Raw genomic sequence first — 16,238 nt, 5'->3', positions numbered from 1 at the left:
TGAGATGGATAGGCATACATCTAAATACTGAGAGCTGTTTAATGCTGGAACCTAATTCTGCTCCTAAAAGTATCATGTTGGCTTTACTTTGCCTAACAAAACAACAGCCTAAGAGGCTGGTTAGTGCTCAAAGGAAGATGTGAGGCAGGTAAGCCAGGGAGTGCTTACCATTGCACTGGTCACTGAGGACCAGAGGTTGCCATGCCTACCACTGGCTTTCCCCAAACCCCTCAAGAAAACTCCCACAGGAGCTGGTGAGAAGTGTGTACCACTGCTCCCCCTGATGAGAACCAGGACCTTCATGGCACAGTACTGAAGCATGATTTTAAGCTGAAAGTACCTTCTTTGCAGGTACTTTACTGAGCCTTACAGAGCTCAGTATCTGCTACCTTAGCAATCAGAGCACAGAGAGTAAAAGGTGTAGGTTTGAGCACTTCCATAAACTGTTCTGAAAGCCAGGCCCTGGTACTGATCCATACCCCTCTTCTGCTGCCTTCAACTCTACAAACATATAATTCAAATGCTTACTTCTAAAAAAGGCAGGTGTTGTCATTTAATAGATTCATTACTCTACGAGTCTCCTCCTCTTTGACAGGTTTATTGTTCTAAACACAGACCCTTCATTTGACTCAATATATTGCTATTTTTGTAATTAAATTCCTTGTTAACTGCTGAGTCACTCAAATGCCACACAAAATCCTGCATCTTCCCTACACCTTATTTGTTAAGAATCCTTAACAAAATGTCATTATTTTGACATTCATGTTTTACATTTGTTAGAGTTTGGAAAAAAAAACCCAAACAAACCAACTCATACTAAACATGACAACAGTACAAAGAAAATGAAATTGTTTGGGTTTAAGACTTTTTTCCTCCTTTAAGCACCATAGTTCTAACAGTTATTAACACAATTTGCATCAGCTTAATGAAAATACCTAAAATCAGCACATGGTAGAGCTAGAAAGTACATATTTCCTGACTGAATACCTAATGCTATGCTTCAGCTGGGCACATTGACTGAATTACATCAATACTTGAAGACTAATTCACAGTTCTAATATTTGACAGGGCTTCATGTGTTATTGTTGTTTTGCAATATGTATATATAACATTTTTAAAATAAAAGCAGTCTGCTTCTCAGTCATCAAACTTAATATCTGTCATGAAACTGAGAAATATTCCAGACTAAAGCACTAAAGATGGAAAACCAGAGAAAATATGCACAGATCTGAGGAGAAAACACTGCTTAATTTCATTTATATAAATGCAAACCACACGCTAAAAATGCTAACATGTAGAAAGGGACTATGCAGCATTCCAGGGTTAAAATTAACCTTCAGAAAAAAAATTTCAGCATTCAGCAATGAGAAGTGAAATCCTTGAAGACTACGAAACCCGAAAGACCTCCATACTTTTTCTGACGTTACTGCAATATATTCCTTTTATTTATTATTGTCTCAGAATAATGTTACAATGTAGTGTTTGAAGCAGCATTTACTTGGCAGCAGAGGACAAAGGATGCATACAAACACAGGCAAAAAACCCAACTTTATACATAACCTCATATTCAGAACAAAAATAAAAGCCACCAAATTCACTACTGAGATCTTTTTTCACTTACATGGGGGCTATTTTTAAGGATTTTTTGCCTAGAGAATGATGTGGTTTAATAAAAGCCAAGTACTTTGCAGAGAACAGAATATAAAGCTATTTCCAATACTACTCATGAAGATAGGTCTGAGGTAGAAAGGTGGTCATGGCTTTCCCTCTTCTGTAAAATGTGGGGGTTTTCTTCTGAAAATAACTATGCTACTTATTTTAATAGATGAAGCATTTATAGGAGACTCTTACCACCTTGACAATTTTGCTCCACTCAGGAGTAATACTTAGCATTTATATAGAGCTTTTCAGATACCAAGCAAGCCCTACAACACCTTTCAGAGGTAAGTACTATCATCCCCATTTTACAGATGGGAAAACGGAGGCAGAGTGGTTAAATGGTTTGTCAAAGGGTTCAGAAAGAACTGTCACTGGAGTGAACATGAAAACATGGTCAATTCTGTGCCCAAATAACTCCTTGAGCAGTAGCAGTCTAGGAGTGAATACTACAGATGCAGGACAGTCTAGCTGGCCCCACTTCACAGAAACACTAGAAATTTCTGACCTGCTGTCTGATGTCTTACTAGCATTTTTCTGCAGCAGTAAAGAATTTACAAGTCTTCCAATACCATTTTGAGATATTTTTTTTCTTCAGTAATAATTAAGAACGACACAGCTTAGTTTCACTATACATGAAATATATTGCATGCAGGTTTACCAATTAAAGGTATGTCTTGAAATTAAAGCAAGTGTCCATGCAGCACTGTAAACTCTGTGAAGGCATTAAAATCTCTTATAATAATTTCAGAACTAGAGATCAGTTGATCAGTGACGTAACTTTCCTGTAATAACCTCTACTCAAAGTACATAAATAAATGATTTCAAATATAAAGATGAGTTGCAAGATTACAATGCCAAATAATAACATCTAAGTGCATTGCAGTTTTGAAGATAATGTCCCATCACTAATAGTATTGGAAAGGGCTTTCTAATTGTCTCTTCATTTCCAAGAGGCAGGCAAAAGAAGGGGATCTCACAGATATGAGCTTTACTTCACAGACCGTAAATTCCAAAACTTGAAGCAAGTTTGGCACAGCAGGGAATAGCAAAGCTTTGTTTCTGAACAAAGTTGGGAAAGATTACACTAACTTAGACCTTACTAAAAACAACTTAAGCTATCATCTAAGTCCTCTTTTCAGCTATCTCCTGACTCAAAGTAAAGTAAGGCTTAAAAAAAAAATCCTCCAAATGGAGTGTGTTGGCTCGATATAACTAAAGAAAGTTAAAAATACCATTTTGGTGCATGAGGATGATGAGTATGAGAATTTAACCTCATTTAAAGGAGTTAAAACACTGTAGCCTACATCCAACAGCAATCTTTGTTAACCTGTAAGAATAATGCAGATTACGTGAACTTCATATGCCAATCCTGAAAACAATTCAAGGGTATTCTGAAATCTGTATAGTCAAATGGTTAGCACATAAATAATCAGTACAGAAAGTTAAATGTGTGAGAATATAACTAAGGGTATTTTACAATGTAAAAGCAAAGAGTTGAAAGGAATGTATAAATGTAACATTTTGCTCCAAACTCCTTATTCAGTTCTCTTTACGATTATCAAAAAAGAAGGTATATAAAGCCCCTGCCCCTTTTCCCGCGGCTGTATATTTATACAAATCAGTGACAAATACTCCACTGCTCATTAATTTACAGTTGCATAGAAAGGGAAGAAGAAGGAAAAAAAAAAGATACTATAAAAACAACATCCTCGTCTTTGGGTATTCAGTGTTTTACTATTTCAAGTAGAACACGCAGTCAGAGCGAACAGCGTGTCCCAGGGTCCCACGCAGCCTTCTGATGAAGCAGAACTCGTGATCGGTGGTTGGTAGAAAAGGGCTGTACTGCACGTCAGGAAGCACTGGTTAACCTCCAAATGAACACTTTACATTGCCTGTGGTGATGAGAAATAGCCATGTCAGTGCCATGTTAACACACATGGAAAAGTCTGCCTACTCTGGGCTCAGTAAAGGACATTTTACAAAACCTCTGTTTTTATAAAAATTTAGAAGCATCTGCTCAAGACTCAGCAAACCACTGAGGCATGTAGTTAAAAGAATTTGACTAGTTAATTTTACTAGTCTACAGAGCAGTAAATATGGCTTTTAGACCCTCCACTTTCTGTACCCATAGAAATAAAAACCTATTGTCCCATCTGAAGTTCTAAAAATGGAGAGTACACAGAGTCTGGCTTTGGACTCAGTCCTCCAAACATGAAGCTTATTTCCAGGATTATGTTCCTGAACAGACAAATGTGCCTTCTCTAACGGTTCTGGAAGGGCAGATCTGCAGTGAGACCATTTGGGAATCATCCTGTATCTAAAAAAAAAAAAGTAAACAAAGTGCTTTTTCAGGAAGATTAGTATTATTCATTGAAAAACCTGAAGATCCTTTGGCTACTTAGAGGAAGGATTCACAAAAAAAACACTGGTTTAATTTACTATTTTAACTTATCAAGAGACTAAAACACAGAGTCTGAGTTAACGAAGGGCAGGGCATGATTAATTCCATTCTCTTTAGGAATTTCTGTTTGTGAGGACAATGCTACTTATTCCAGATGCTGAAATTCAGGAAAGTTTGCAGAGCAATATTTATGAAATTTAAGATTACATTTTGGGGAGGTCTGACCTTGCAAACTGTAGATTAATAGACAGAGTGAAGCAATTTGGGGGAGTAAATAGACTCTTTCCCTATCATTTAATTATTCTGAGGTCTCACACAGCAATTTGTAAGAGTCTTTAAAATTTACTTAATAATGAAGCTTTTAAAGAACTCTGCAATGATGCAAGGTTATGCAGTTCCTTATTTGTCATACATGGGCTCCAACATCAACCTAAACCTATAGCAAGTGGTTTTTTCCTCTTTCAGCTATTTACAATACAACTTAACTGATCATTTATACCAATTAGATTTTCAAGAACAAGTATCTAAATACCAGATAGTTTCCCATGTTTTTGTGAACTCCAAATGTAGCCAAATTCCTGCTTTGGGTTTGTAAAGTGGTTGCCTATTGGGAGAAGGCAGCTTAATCTAATGACTAAGATGCTGTTTGGCTCTTGATCCTTATGCCCACAGCTCCAGAGCTATGGGCATCGGGGCACAAGGACATATGGATGTCTTTGCAAGAGCCAGCTTTGATCTTGCAAACTGATGCTGGCTTGAGACTAATTGACCCTGATAGAATCAAACTGATTCCACATGGTCAGCAACCCATAACTTCACACCATAGTACCTATGGGAATGCCTGAACTAGCAGGAAACGTATATTAACTGAGATTTTCCAGAATATAGTCTTCCTCTTACATTGCTCTAGCTTCCAAACAGATATCTAGGGAAAAATGTAGGGGGAAAAAAAACCCAGCCACTTTGCTTTAATGGAATTTTCCCACTTGCTTTACTTTGCTTCCAATGACTAGGTAAGTATTATAAACAGATGTCCTACCTGTGGTCTGCCAGTGAAACTTGCTGCAAATACGGAAAAACAAAACAAAACAAAAGAAATTTAGAAATTTACATGATTCTGCACCTTGGCAATTTAAGAAAAAACAAAAATCATATTTTTACATATACATATCAGGAAAATATGTACTATAGAAGAACAAAAAGACTTCTCTCTGCAAAAAATAAACACTGAACTAGAAGTCTGTTCTAATGGCCTGTACATCATTTTCTTCACAAATTTACTTTTCTTTTAACAAATGTATAGCATTATGAATATATAGATTATATGAACTGTTCCTTTATTCAACACTTGTGACTGTATGGACCTGAGCGGTGTATTATAATATTGTCTGTTGAAAATTCTTTGTTCTAAAACTCAGACACACAAACAAGACTGCTGCACAGGGCACACACCTGGTTCTGAGGACCAGCCTCACAAACAAGAAGAGAGGCATTATATCCATAATCAAAGGATCTAGGGAACAAAAAAAAACCCCAAACAACCCCCTATCTTTAAAAGCAGTGCTGGCCTTACTCTGTGAATAATTGCTTCACAAGAAATATTGAAAGTAAGTAGAAATGCTAATTTCAATTTGAATTACAACTTGAAACCCATATAACCAAACAGAATGTTATACAGACAAGATGCGATAAAAATAATCTGTGTAAGGCTCAGATTCTAGTGACTGCTCAATGAAAGCTGCAGCCAAGGTAGGGGAGGTCACAAATGATGAGGATGTGAAAAACCAGCTTTTTAAAATAAATGGACATAGTATGTTAAACATGAAGACTGTTCTGATAAATTTAGCTTGAATATAATAAAAAAGGAGTAAGGATATATTTTAAGGTTAGGAATGCAGTGATGCTCTTAAAACAGATTGGTCTGTGTCATTGGAAGTTTTACAGAACAGGTCAGAGAACTATTCAAATAGAAAGATGGATCCATCTAAAATGGCCACAGGAAAAGATGATGGACTAGGTGGTCAGTCACGGTCTTTCCTCCTGGGAAGGCCAGACTAATAACCCTCATTCCAAGCTTCTAAAACAGCATGTGAATCTCACATAATTGTAAAAATATACTCCTTGTAAACCTCTCAAGTAAGAGATATTATAGAAGGATTGAAGAAGAGCTAACATACGTAGTAACTAACTGAGGCATGCTGGTTTGGCTTGATTTCTGCAGCAGCATGCTAATGACAACAGGAAAAAAAAAATCACACAAAATTTGGAACTGTTACCTATTTTAATCTGAAGTGCTCAGATAACACTTCACAATATGAAAGGATGTGGGACCATGTTTTTTAATCATAGTTCCCTCTTGCCTTATGCAGGTTATTGTTCCATGGATATTAGATTCACCCCCTCTCCCCACATAGTGTTTCCTTGTTGTGAAGAACAGCCATCATTAACAAGCTTGCCCTGACACAGGGCAATTTGCTTTAAGTTCATTGGGCCAAAAGACCAGGTAGCTGTACACACGTTATGCATGCAAGACAGGAATGTGCAAAAATCTATGATTCTGTGAAAAACAAGAATTGATACTTGAGTTGCATTTCCTACTGAGTTGTATACACACATATACCCTTGAATTTTGTTGAGTAGCTCCCCTACTTGCGGACTTCAAGAAGAGATGCTCTTTAGAATCAAGTCCTTCATTTGTAAAACGATGGGCTCTGAACTATTGAACTCACTGAAAATCTCAAAGGACAACTGAAACAAGACCTCTTTTGGCTAGATCCTAATTTCCTTTCTTAATAGATACAAAGTGCATCTTCTGTGATGCGCTCTTCCCAGACAAGGAATGTACATGCAAGAGATAAAAGGGATATTTTAACAGGATTCACTGAGATTATAAATTAGAACAGAGTTCATTCTCGATGCTTCTGCAAGGACTGTGCATAAACACTCTCCCTCTCACTCGCGCCTTTTAAAATTGACCATCAATTATTACATTTCATTTGGGAGAACTGTTGAAAGCTTAAGGATACATTTCACTACTGTTTTTCTAAGGCAAAAGAGATGAAGGTGTAGATATATATGTATGTATGTAAAAAAAAAATACACTGAGTAACAAAGTTGCCCCTTCACCTCCTCTGCCAAAACCAACAATCTGTATGAAATACTGCTGGGACCAGAGAGGTAGCTCCTCACACTTGTGAGGGCAGTGAATCTCTGAAAGGAACAGAAGCAGTGGAAATGTATGTCAGCTGATACAAGCTATGCATTAGGAAACTAATTGGTTTTCTTTTTGATCTCTCTTTAATAGATATTGAATAAAATATCAACTTTCAATACATTTAAGCAGGGAAAGGTGTTAGGTGCTGTGTTAACAGTAATTTCCCATGGTCTATTAGTTTAATAACTAGTTCAATAATTAGTTCAGGCAGTCAGGATTGGGCTGTGGTCGCTCCTGTTGCCTAGGGCCTTTTTTTCAAGTTTTATTAAAGAAACAACATATTGGCAGTTAATAGAATTCTAAGTGTCTTTTCTCTTATAGGGACATAGATGAAAATTCCATATAGAGCTACAAGTTTCTCTTATAGTGAATCATTTCCACTTAAAACATGAAAATATTTGTTTACCTTCATAAATAGCATCCATTGAGGAACTTCTTTAAAGAACAGAATTATGTAGCTTTCAGATCTTAACAGGAAATCTCAACAGATATAATTTTTTTCTAGTCAATACCAAATGAATGATTTTTTTTTTAGTTAAAAGACTGTCCCTCATTTAATATTATTCTCAGAGACATATTGTGTTACACTTACAGCAGGAAGCTGGAAATGTGCTGTTAATTTGCTCCATAACATCTGTCAGATCTGTATTGGTATCGTGAGGTGGAACTAGCAAGTCATCTGCAGATATGACAACAGAAAGAGCAATGAATTTAGTAACAAGAGAAGAAAAAAAGGACAACATCATTCCGAAAGGCATCTTCATCCTACCTTCCAGTGAAACATTCCTTTATATTTCAAGGGAAACCACTACCTGAAGCCTTTGTAACTTAATGTGCAGGAACTGTCTGTCACTGATAATTGCCAGCCTTGGGAAGGGAGGTAAAAGTTACACCATTGATTTGCAGCACAACTCATTTCTCTTTTATTAAAGCTTAATCATTGCATCCAAGATTTAACTAGGAGAAATTGCCAAGAAGGAGCAGTATATAAGAATTTACAGCTAAAATAAATAAAAGGTTTGCAAATTAGGGAATTATATTCAGTAACTGCTCACTTAAAATTCTGTTCCATTGGTATGTAGCTTTCAGAGTGAATGCACCACTATTTTTCTGGAAAAAGCATCTATCTTTTAGATGTTCTTTATTCAATATGTACCAGCAATTTCATTAGTGTTAAAATCCTCCTTGTCTTTTTTTTTTTTTTCAAATGCTACTTAAAATTAGCCAAGAGAATGGTTAGGGAATACAATTGGCTCTGTTCCTGGTAGTAGTATTAGACAGCATCTCTCATAAATCAACTATTGCATTAACTCAGACTGGAAGAAGCTCCATATTTTTCCAGTCAAAGTAAAAACATATGGCAATGCTGATTGAAAACTTCACCATATGCAAGAAAGTGTTTCTCCCGTTTTTCACAGAAATAAAATCATTCTTTAATCTATAACACAAAGGCTTGAACATAACAACAAGGATGAAACTGCACTTAAGATAATTTGAGAAAAATATATTTTATTTTTCTCCTCCCAAAGTTTGAGCATTCAGTAGTTATTTCTGCTCATTCCCAGGAGAACCAGTTCTGACATTTCAAGGGAAAAAAAATCCCCTCATGTGCAGAGGCTGTATACTCAATAACTCCTAAGGATGTTAAGTCTTTTGGGGGGGGGAGTCATCAAAATATCAGCATGAGTAGAAGATATACAAGAATGTTTAAAGCAGTCATCGGGAAGCTTTGATTACGTTTTGGACATTTGTTCCTATATCGGACAAATTGCTTGGGTGCATGTGTGTAGTGTAGGATAATCAGCTGTTGGTCATTTTCAGTCCAATGACAACTGGTTCCCCCTTCAGTGAGGATAGATTTGCCCAGACAACTCAGTTGCTCAAAACAGATGGAATCAAGGAGTTTGGACCAAGGTGGACATAAGTCCATAAATTGAGCCACATGGATTCTTGTGATACCGCAGCTGTTTATAATTGTGGGGAAGCAACAGCTCCAGCTGCAGTAAGTCTTGTTCCCAATAGCATCACAAAGATCAGTTCTTCTTCATTTAAAAAATCTTTTCAGAAAGATTCCACAAACTATTCAGTAGTCACCTAGGGACCCATGCAGCACAATATCTGATCAAAGCACTCACCTGTCTGATGAAACTGTGAGCTTGTGTCTTGCTCAAGCGGGTAGCCGAGGGCAGAGTGTTGGGGTGAAGCACAGCGGGAGGTGCCATTAACCCGGGAGTCTGACTCAGGCTGTGTTAAAGACAGTAATACCCAAATTCAGATCAACTGTAGCTACAGAATTGAAGTGTGAGCTTGTATGTAGTCATCCCACTCCTTTCCTTTCTTACCTGTTTTTTCTTGTTCTCCAAAGCATTGAATGTTGGCTTAGGTCTATACAACTATTAGAGGGAAAACACTCCAAATCAATAGCTTATTAAAAGAAAATTTAGACTTAAGTGTACTTCTTATGAGACTCCAGTTGATGGTCTTGTGAAAAACAATTTACTGTGTCGTGAGCACACATCATAGAAACACAATGTTATGTAAAACCCAAACAGTCTGCTGAGGCACTCTATCTAGGTAGAAAGGCTACACAATGGTATAATTGGGGTTGTTATATATATGTATGGATATATACATACATACACACAGAGGACATTCAGTTACGGTCCCCTAAGAGGGGATGACTGATCATGCTTAGTGACAACTACTCAATCATGAACAGTTTTGCAAAAGTCCTTCTCAGTCAAGCTGAATGAAGACACAAGATTCAAGAGGGCTTTGTTAAATCTAAAAAGTAGTAGCTAGCTGTGACTCCTGCTGATGCTGCTTCTTAATAGTGTGGAGGACACCAAATTTGCAAGAAAACTATGTACTATGTAATTTCCAGAAAATTCTGAGAACAAAGCCAGATCCTTTGAATACTGTGTTGTAGGCAAGCCTTTCTGGACTCTTAAATTAACCAGAAGAATACTACACTTAGTTGTAATCACTTATGTGCTTGACATTATCTATAAGTATGCATATATGGACACAAAATAAGAGATCATAAAACTTATTCACAGTAATAACTCAGAAATAGTGGAAGAGATTTTGTTCAGGCTTTTTTTTTCCTCTTTTATTTCTTTCTTGTAAGAAATCCTTTGAGGAAGAGGATAGCAATATAGTAATTGAGCTCCGGAAGTGATATATAAAATATAAAATAGCATTTATATCTGAGCCAGTCATCTTTTTGATCATAAATCATCATATTACTTCCAAAGAGCTTAAAGATAAGATTATTTAGGTAAATCTGTCAAAAGCAGATGGTACTGAAGTATCATGACTTTCAAGATCTTTTCGAAACTGAGACTGAACAAGTGGGGCAGTTAATAGCAGTTAATTTGTGCATGAGTTTGCTCCCTTGCAGCTCAGAGCCTTAAATGCAACATTTGCCTTACTGAGACTACTTCCAGCTAAAAAAAAGTCAAAAAGCAAAAAACAAAACTGGAGATAATTGAAACAATGAAAGATACTTTTTCTTCCACACACAGTGGTGAGAAATAGAAGGAAATGTTCCCCTGAGCACTTCGCAAATCTGTTTTTCCTCCTCCAAATCTCATCTCTCTCAGCATGACAATACCAACTTCCAGCTCTGACTAAAGGAATAAATCAAGAAACATTGCTCTGCACATAGAAGACAAAGAAAAACTGAAATGTTTTGAAGCCAGCCAAGGATTTTACTGTCAAGATGCTCCTTTGAATGCCTATCAAGAAGTAATTTGCTGTTCAGTATCAGGCTTCAACTCAGCTATAAGGTCTCGGTAAAATGAGCGCATTTTACCTTGACCTGGTAGGTAAAGGTAAAGGGTACCTGGGGTAACTAACCCTAGGTAATTCTGTATAGCCAAGAACCTCTGCTCAAGAAGTTAGAATTAAAATGGCAAAGAGATGAAGCAAACTGCAAGGGTTCAGTTACACTTCAGTGCAGAACACCAATGCTAACTCCAGCAGCTGAGTGGCTGCTTGCTCACCCCACAGACAGATGCACAGTAATCATCCAAAATCCAAACTTGCACCTGGACTGGATCTGTGTCCCTCTTCAAGCAGTAACTGGACAAACAGTGCAGAGATGACAGAGCAACTGAGAAAGGAAAATCAGTACTGCAGTAGAGCCACATAGGCTAGATCAAGGACAGTGAGGTATTGCAAAGTCAAGATTAATTAGGATAGAAATGAGATGACTACAGACCTAAATGATGAGTTAGTAGTGAAGGTTACTTAGTACTGCTTAGGAGTGCTACCACAAATGACAAAAAATCCCTGCAGAGCACAAGGATAAACTGAGTGTAAACTAAATATACCTGGAATACTTTACATTGATGTACCATATATTGCTGCAGCAGTCAGTATAAAATATTGCAGTTCAATTTTAAAACAAACAAACCAACCCCAAAAATAAATCCCCTTTCTAATCAGAGGACAACGTCTAATAAGTTCATTTTTATTTAAATATACTTATAAATGTTCCACTACATAGCTCCAGTGACTGCAATACCAAGAAAATCCAAAACAAGGCAAAACCCTCTTCTTCTTAAATTAGGGCAATACAGTTAAGCAGATGAAGAGTGGGGTTTTTGGAGAAGGAAGAGCGGGATTTGGGGAAGAAAAAGAAGGGTAATGGTAGGACATAAATGCCTTAATTTAATAATCAGATACTGAAAAATGTTTGATGCAAAATAGCTGAAGATATAGTTGCATGTATTTACAGGAAGAAATTTCCAACTCCAGTTCCTGTGAGCTTTCAAACTTCTTTTCATGCAAAAGCAAATAAAGATATGAAGGGAGAGAGAAGTTCTTTTCCAGAAAGCTCTGAAATGGAAGGATTCTTCTGATTACAGTAGGTTTCCAAGCACTTCAAAAGACTTTTTTTTTTTCAACCAGTTTTAATCTACAGTCTTACTTCACTTTGCCTGCTTCTGACATCTTTCCCAAAGAAGAGTGTGAAGTGTTCTGTGGCTTAATGGATAGACAGGAGGTACCAGATTTTCCCTTGACTTCTCTTGCTTTTGGCGAACAAAAACCAAAAACAAACAAAAACCAAATTCACCACCCTTTCAACCTCTGAATCACAAAAAAATTCAAAAGCCAATTCCCTTACCACATCCATTACAGATGTTTCTTTTTGTTCCAGACTTATTCTCCCAACTACAAAAGAAACAGTTTTCTCTGCTCTTTCAATAAAGCTTCTCTGTTTTCAGTTGGTGAGCGAGATGCAGTCCCTATTTACTCTGTCTTAGACTCTGATCATATGGCCATTGACAGATGATTTTAGCTCACATTAACTTGCAATACCAAATTCAATATAAAATATCTACCAAGTAGCTCAGCAAATCAAAGAAAAATCCAAATGCCCTTCAGAATAGGTCTTACTTCTACTTTGCACATATAGTATCTAAAAGGGCTGAAGAAAATAAAATGAAAACAGGGTTTTTTTAATTTTTTTTCTCTGTATGATTAACATGTTGTTATCAAACAGGCCAGTTCTGTTTCACCTTCCTTTTTGGCACTGTAATCAATCAGGTAGACAAAAATGACAACACTGTATGACAGCTACCAGTCCTCTGGGCTTGCTAAAATAAAAATAGTATGGTAACCTCTAAATTCTGACCTGGAGTAGACAGAAGTGCAGTGAGGATGCATGCATATTTCTGCTAAATGTGCTTTCTAAAGAATGTCCTAGAATCCTGACATTTAGATCAAACAGTTACCATAGGAAAGTTTAAGTTTCATCAATTTTATACCCAAATATCTGTGTGTAGAGAGACTTACTCTACATCTTTGTCATGGTTTTGCAGGGAGCAGTTTTTTGCTTGGTAACAGGGGGAGGGGGCTGCAGTGTACACCCGGTAAAGAGTTCTTGGAGTTTTCCTCGGCTCTGAGGTTTGGACCTGCCTCAGAAAGAGTGATGATGGACTGGAGACATCCTTGTAGCCTTCGATGAGAAGTAGAGACTCTGTGCCAGAAGGATGAGAGCTAGAGACTCTGGGTCAGAGGGAGGGAGCAGTTGAGACCCCAACTCAGAAAAGATTAACTGGGCTTGCAGCAGTCCATCAGGGCGGCCTGTGCAGGCCTGTGTGTGGGAGACTGAGCTGAAGCAAGGGAGGGCTGGTGAGGAGCCCTTCTCCTCAGGAGTGTGATAAGCAGCAAGAGACATCAGGAAAGGACTGACTGTGGAGTTTCTTATGAACTGTGAACAAATCACTGCTTCACCAGTCCTCTCTGCAGGATGCAGGACAGTCTCTGCTCCAGTAAACCCCCTCCTCTCTTCCCTTGCTGACCTTGAGGTCCACATGGTCACTTCTCTCTCTCTTCCAAGAATTTGCACCACTATCAGCCGGAAAAGAAGGAAGAAGGAGAACAAGATGGAACAGGAAGAAGCCTCCTCTTCTGGCTGATGCTTCTTAAAAGGTGATCATGGAGGTGCCTGATTGGCTTAGCCCCAGAAGCGGCTCAGAGCTGGGAAGAATTTTGAGCACCTTCTTCACAGAGTCATCTTTACAGTCCCTTCCCCATCACCAGAAATGGCTCCATACAAAACCTTGACACAACTAAAAGAATAACTGGGACAGCCAATAAAAGCAAAAGTAACAAATAAGCATGCTTAGATCCTCAGCTGGCCTCTGACGAAGTGAATGAAGCAAAGACTTTAATAGACAATCATGGCCTAGGTGGCAGAAAAACTAACACGTGGAAGAGCAGTCATTTTTTCAGAAAGTTAATGGAGCAGTAATAGAATGCAGTGCTACTTCCTAATTGGATTAATGCCAAAATAAATAAAATTAAAAACACATATACTAAAAATTTGAATTATTTACAATTTCTGAATTCTATTCACAGGAGCAGCTTCAGTATCCTTGGAGACAGTTTGCAAAAAACCTGCTTAGTGGCAGGTCAAAAAAACCACCCTGCTAAATGAAGTGAGAATGCATATCAAAAGGCACATTGAAAAGTCACATATAGGTTATAAAAGCAATAATGCTTGACTTCTCAAATACTTGACTCCATATCAGCCACTTTATTAAAAGACAAACAGGAACAGCTTAGGAATGGCACTTCAGACCATCAAAAACATGGTGTGATTCCACAGAGGCAGAAGATTTTGAACAGGAAGTAAAGGAGCAGTATGTGGTAAATTAGGTGGAAATGATCAGAAATATTGAAAAGGGTCCTCTCTGTTCTACCTTACCCTATGAGAAACTACAAAATGTAAAATGCCCAGAAAAATCCAAAGGTAGAACTGATAAGAAGAAACTATTGCCCTTTTGCCTGCTAACCTTATCACAACACATATTTACACCCTAAAGGTCTTACTATGAATGCTGTAAGGATATTGAAAAGATTACAAAATGATATTATACCCAATTACCTTAGGAAAAAAGAGAAAGTTTTAAAGGATGAATATGTTCCCGCTTTAAGTACTAAGCTGAAAGTGACTGTGGGTTTGGCAGAACTCCTGCGTTCTGTTCTACAGATGTTTCTTTGCAGATTTTAAACTCTTCTCTGAAACACCTAGTATTTGACACAGTTCTCCAGATACTGACTTCATGAATCATTGTAACAATTGCACCAGTTGTTATCTCCCTTGTTAAATATGTAAGCTACTCAGACACTGATTAAAGATGTTAGAACAACAGTAACAACAAAAAAATACTCTGCTGGAAGGGTAGGGAAGCCATTGGAACAGATGCATCAATGATATTCAGCCAAAACTGCCTAAAGAATATGACAAAGTCAGACAGTGAAACAAATAAGAAAATACCTTTATCACTGTAATGAGTCATTTTGCTACCTGGTTTATGCAGTCTGTTTCTTGTCTTACTTAAATCCTCTACTACGTACAGCCAGTCATCCGAGTTGTGTAAGGCAGGAATCACTTTAACTCAAGTGCAGAGACCATTTTGCTGTAGCTTATTGGTCTAAATATGCCATTCAAGAGGAACTGGATTTTAAATGCAAGAAATTGCTCCTTTGAATTTTAGACGGATCTTAAGAAAGGTTTCAGTAGCTATTGATAACAACAAAGAAATTAAGGAAAGACTGGAAAATTGAAGTCAAAGATACAGAGCAAACGGCACCACTACTTGGAATAGGGTATCTCCTCTTTCCTCTGCTTTTTAATTCATGAAAAACTATTGCAGTTGTTTGTGTTATTCTCAATGTTTCATGAGCTACCATGATCAATCCAGCACTTGCAATCACCTTCTGCTCTTTTGACTTCCATCATGGCTTATACTAGAAAGTAGGAAAAAAATCTCTCTTCATGCTAGAAACAATCAAGTGCCGTAAATCAAGCTACTGTGGTGAAAATATCTGCAGTAAAATTCCAAAGCCTTTGTTTCACCAAGAAATCCATCATGCAGAAAAAACACAGGGGAAAGACATCAGTAAACATCTACCTGCTCAAGTAGCTGCCGTAGCCGGTGAAGCTGAGACTCCAATTGTTTATTGTGATCTTCCAATATTTGCATCCTTGCTTCCAGGCGACCTTTATGTTGCCTCAGGAGTTTAGCTTCAGCAATGAGCTCAGCATCTTCAGAAGCATGCTGAGGTGACACAATGGAGTCAGGAGGTGATGCAAGAGGGTTTATTCCTCTCCGAAGATGTTGCTCCTTTAGTTGCTCATATTCTATCTGTAGACTCCTAGCATATTGAGAAGAGGAAGAGAATGACAACTTCAGCAAATTAGAATAAAAAATTTCTTTAGATTAAGCTATGTTATCGTCACCTTGAAGTAAGAATCTGTAGCTCTTACAAAGACAATGTCTTGACTTGTGTTTTATGGGAAAGAGACATAAAACGATAAAGTAGAGGTGAAACTAAGGTATTTTATCACAGATCCACCCTCTTTGACATAACAGAGTCAGGCTATGCATGACATGCCTTGACTGGTTCTGTGGGCTTGTTTTATGTTTTTGCTAAAGTCATGAT

The 16,238-nt window shown here is 37.5% G+C and overlaps 1 protein-coding gene across 12 annotated transcripts in view; it reads right to left on the bottom strand.

Moving 5' to 3' along the window:
* Positions 1-1,390: 1,390 nt before the first annotated feature.
* Positions 1,391-16,238, bottom strand: part of UTRN (utrophin) — a 367,525-nt gene continuing 352,677 nt past the window's right edge. For 9 of the 12 annotated variants that reach the window (XM_061991642.1, XM_061991648.1, XM_061991644.1 and 6 more), the window contains 5 exons: positions 15,707-15,950; positions 9,410-9,518; positions 7,867-7,953; positions 5,100-5,122; positions 1,391-3,551 (listed from right to left, as the gene is read on the bottom strand). In XM_061991642.1, coding sequence (XP_061847626.1) covers positions 3,543-3,551; positions 5,100-5,122; positions 7,867-7,953; positions 9,410-9,518; positions 15,707-15,950 — 472 coding nt within the window. In that variant the 3' untranslated portion in view covers positions 1,391-3,542. The remainder of the gene's footprint in view (positions 3,552-5,099; positions 5,123-7,866; positions 7,954-9,409; positions 9,519-15,706; positions 15,951-16,238) is intronic. The other 3 variants (XM_061991654.1, XM_061991651.1, XM_061991653.1) reach the window with 2 other exon arrangements.

This window comes from Colius striatus, chromosome 2, assembly GCF_028858725.1.
Source record: "Colius striatus isolate bColStr4 chromosome 2, bColStr4.1.hap1, whole genome shotgun sequence".
Taxonomy (NCBI): domain Eukaryota; kingdom Metazoa; phylum Chordata; class Aves; order Coliiformes; family Coliidae; genus Colius; species Colius striatus.
The sequence above is the reverse complement of the archived record's forward strand: the minus strand, read 5'-3'. Positions and strand labels throughout refer to the sequence as shown.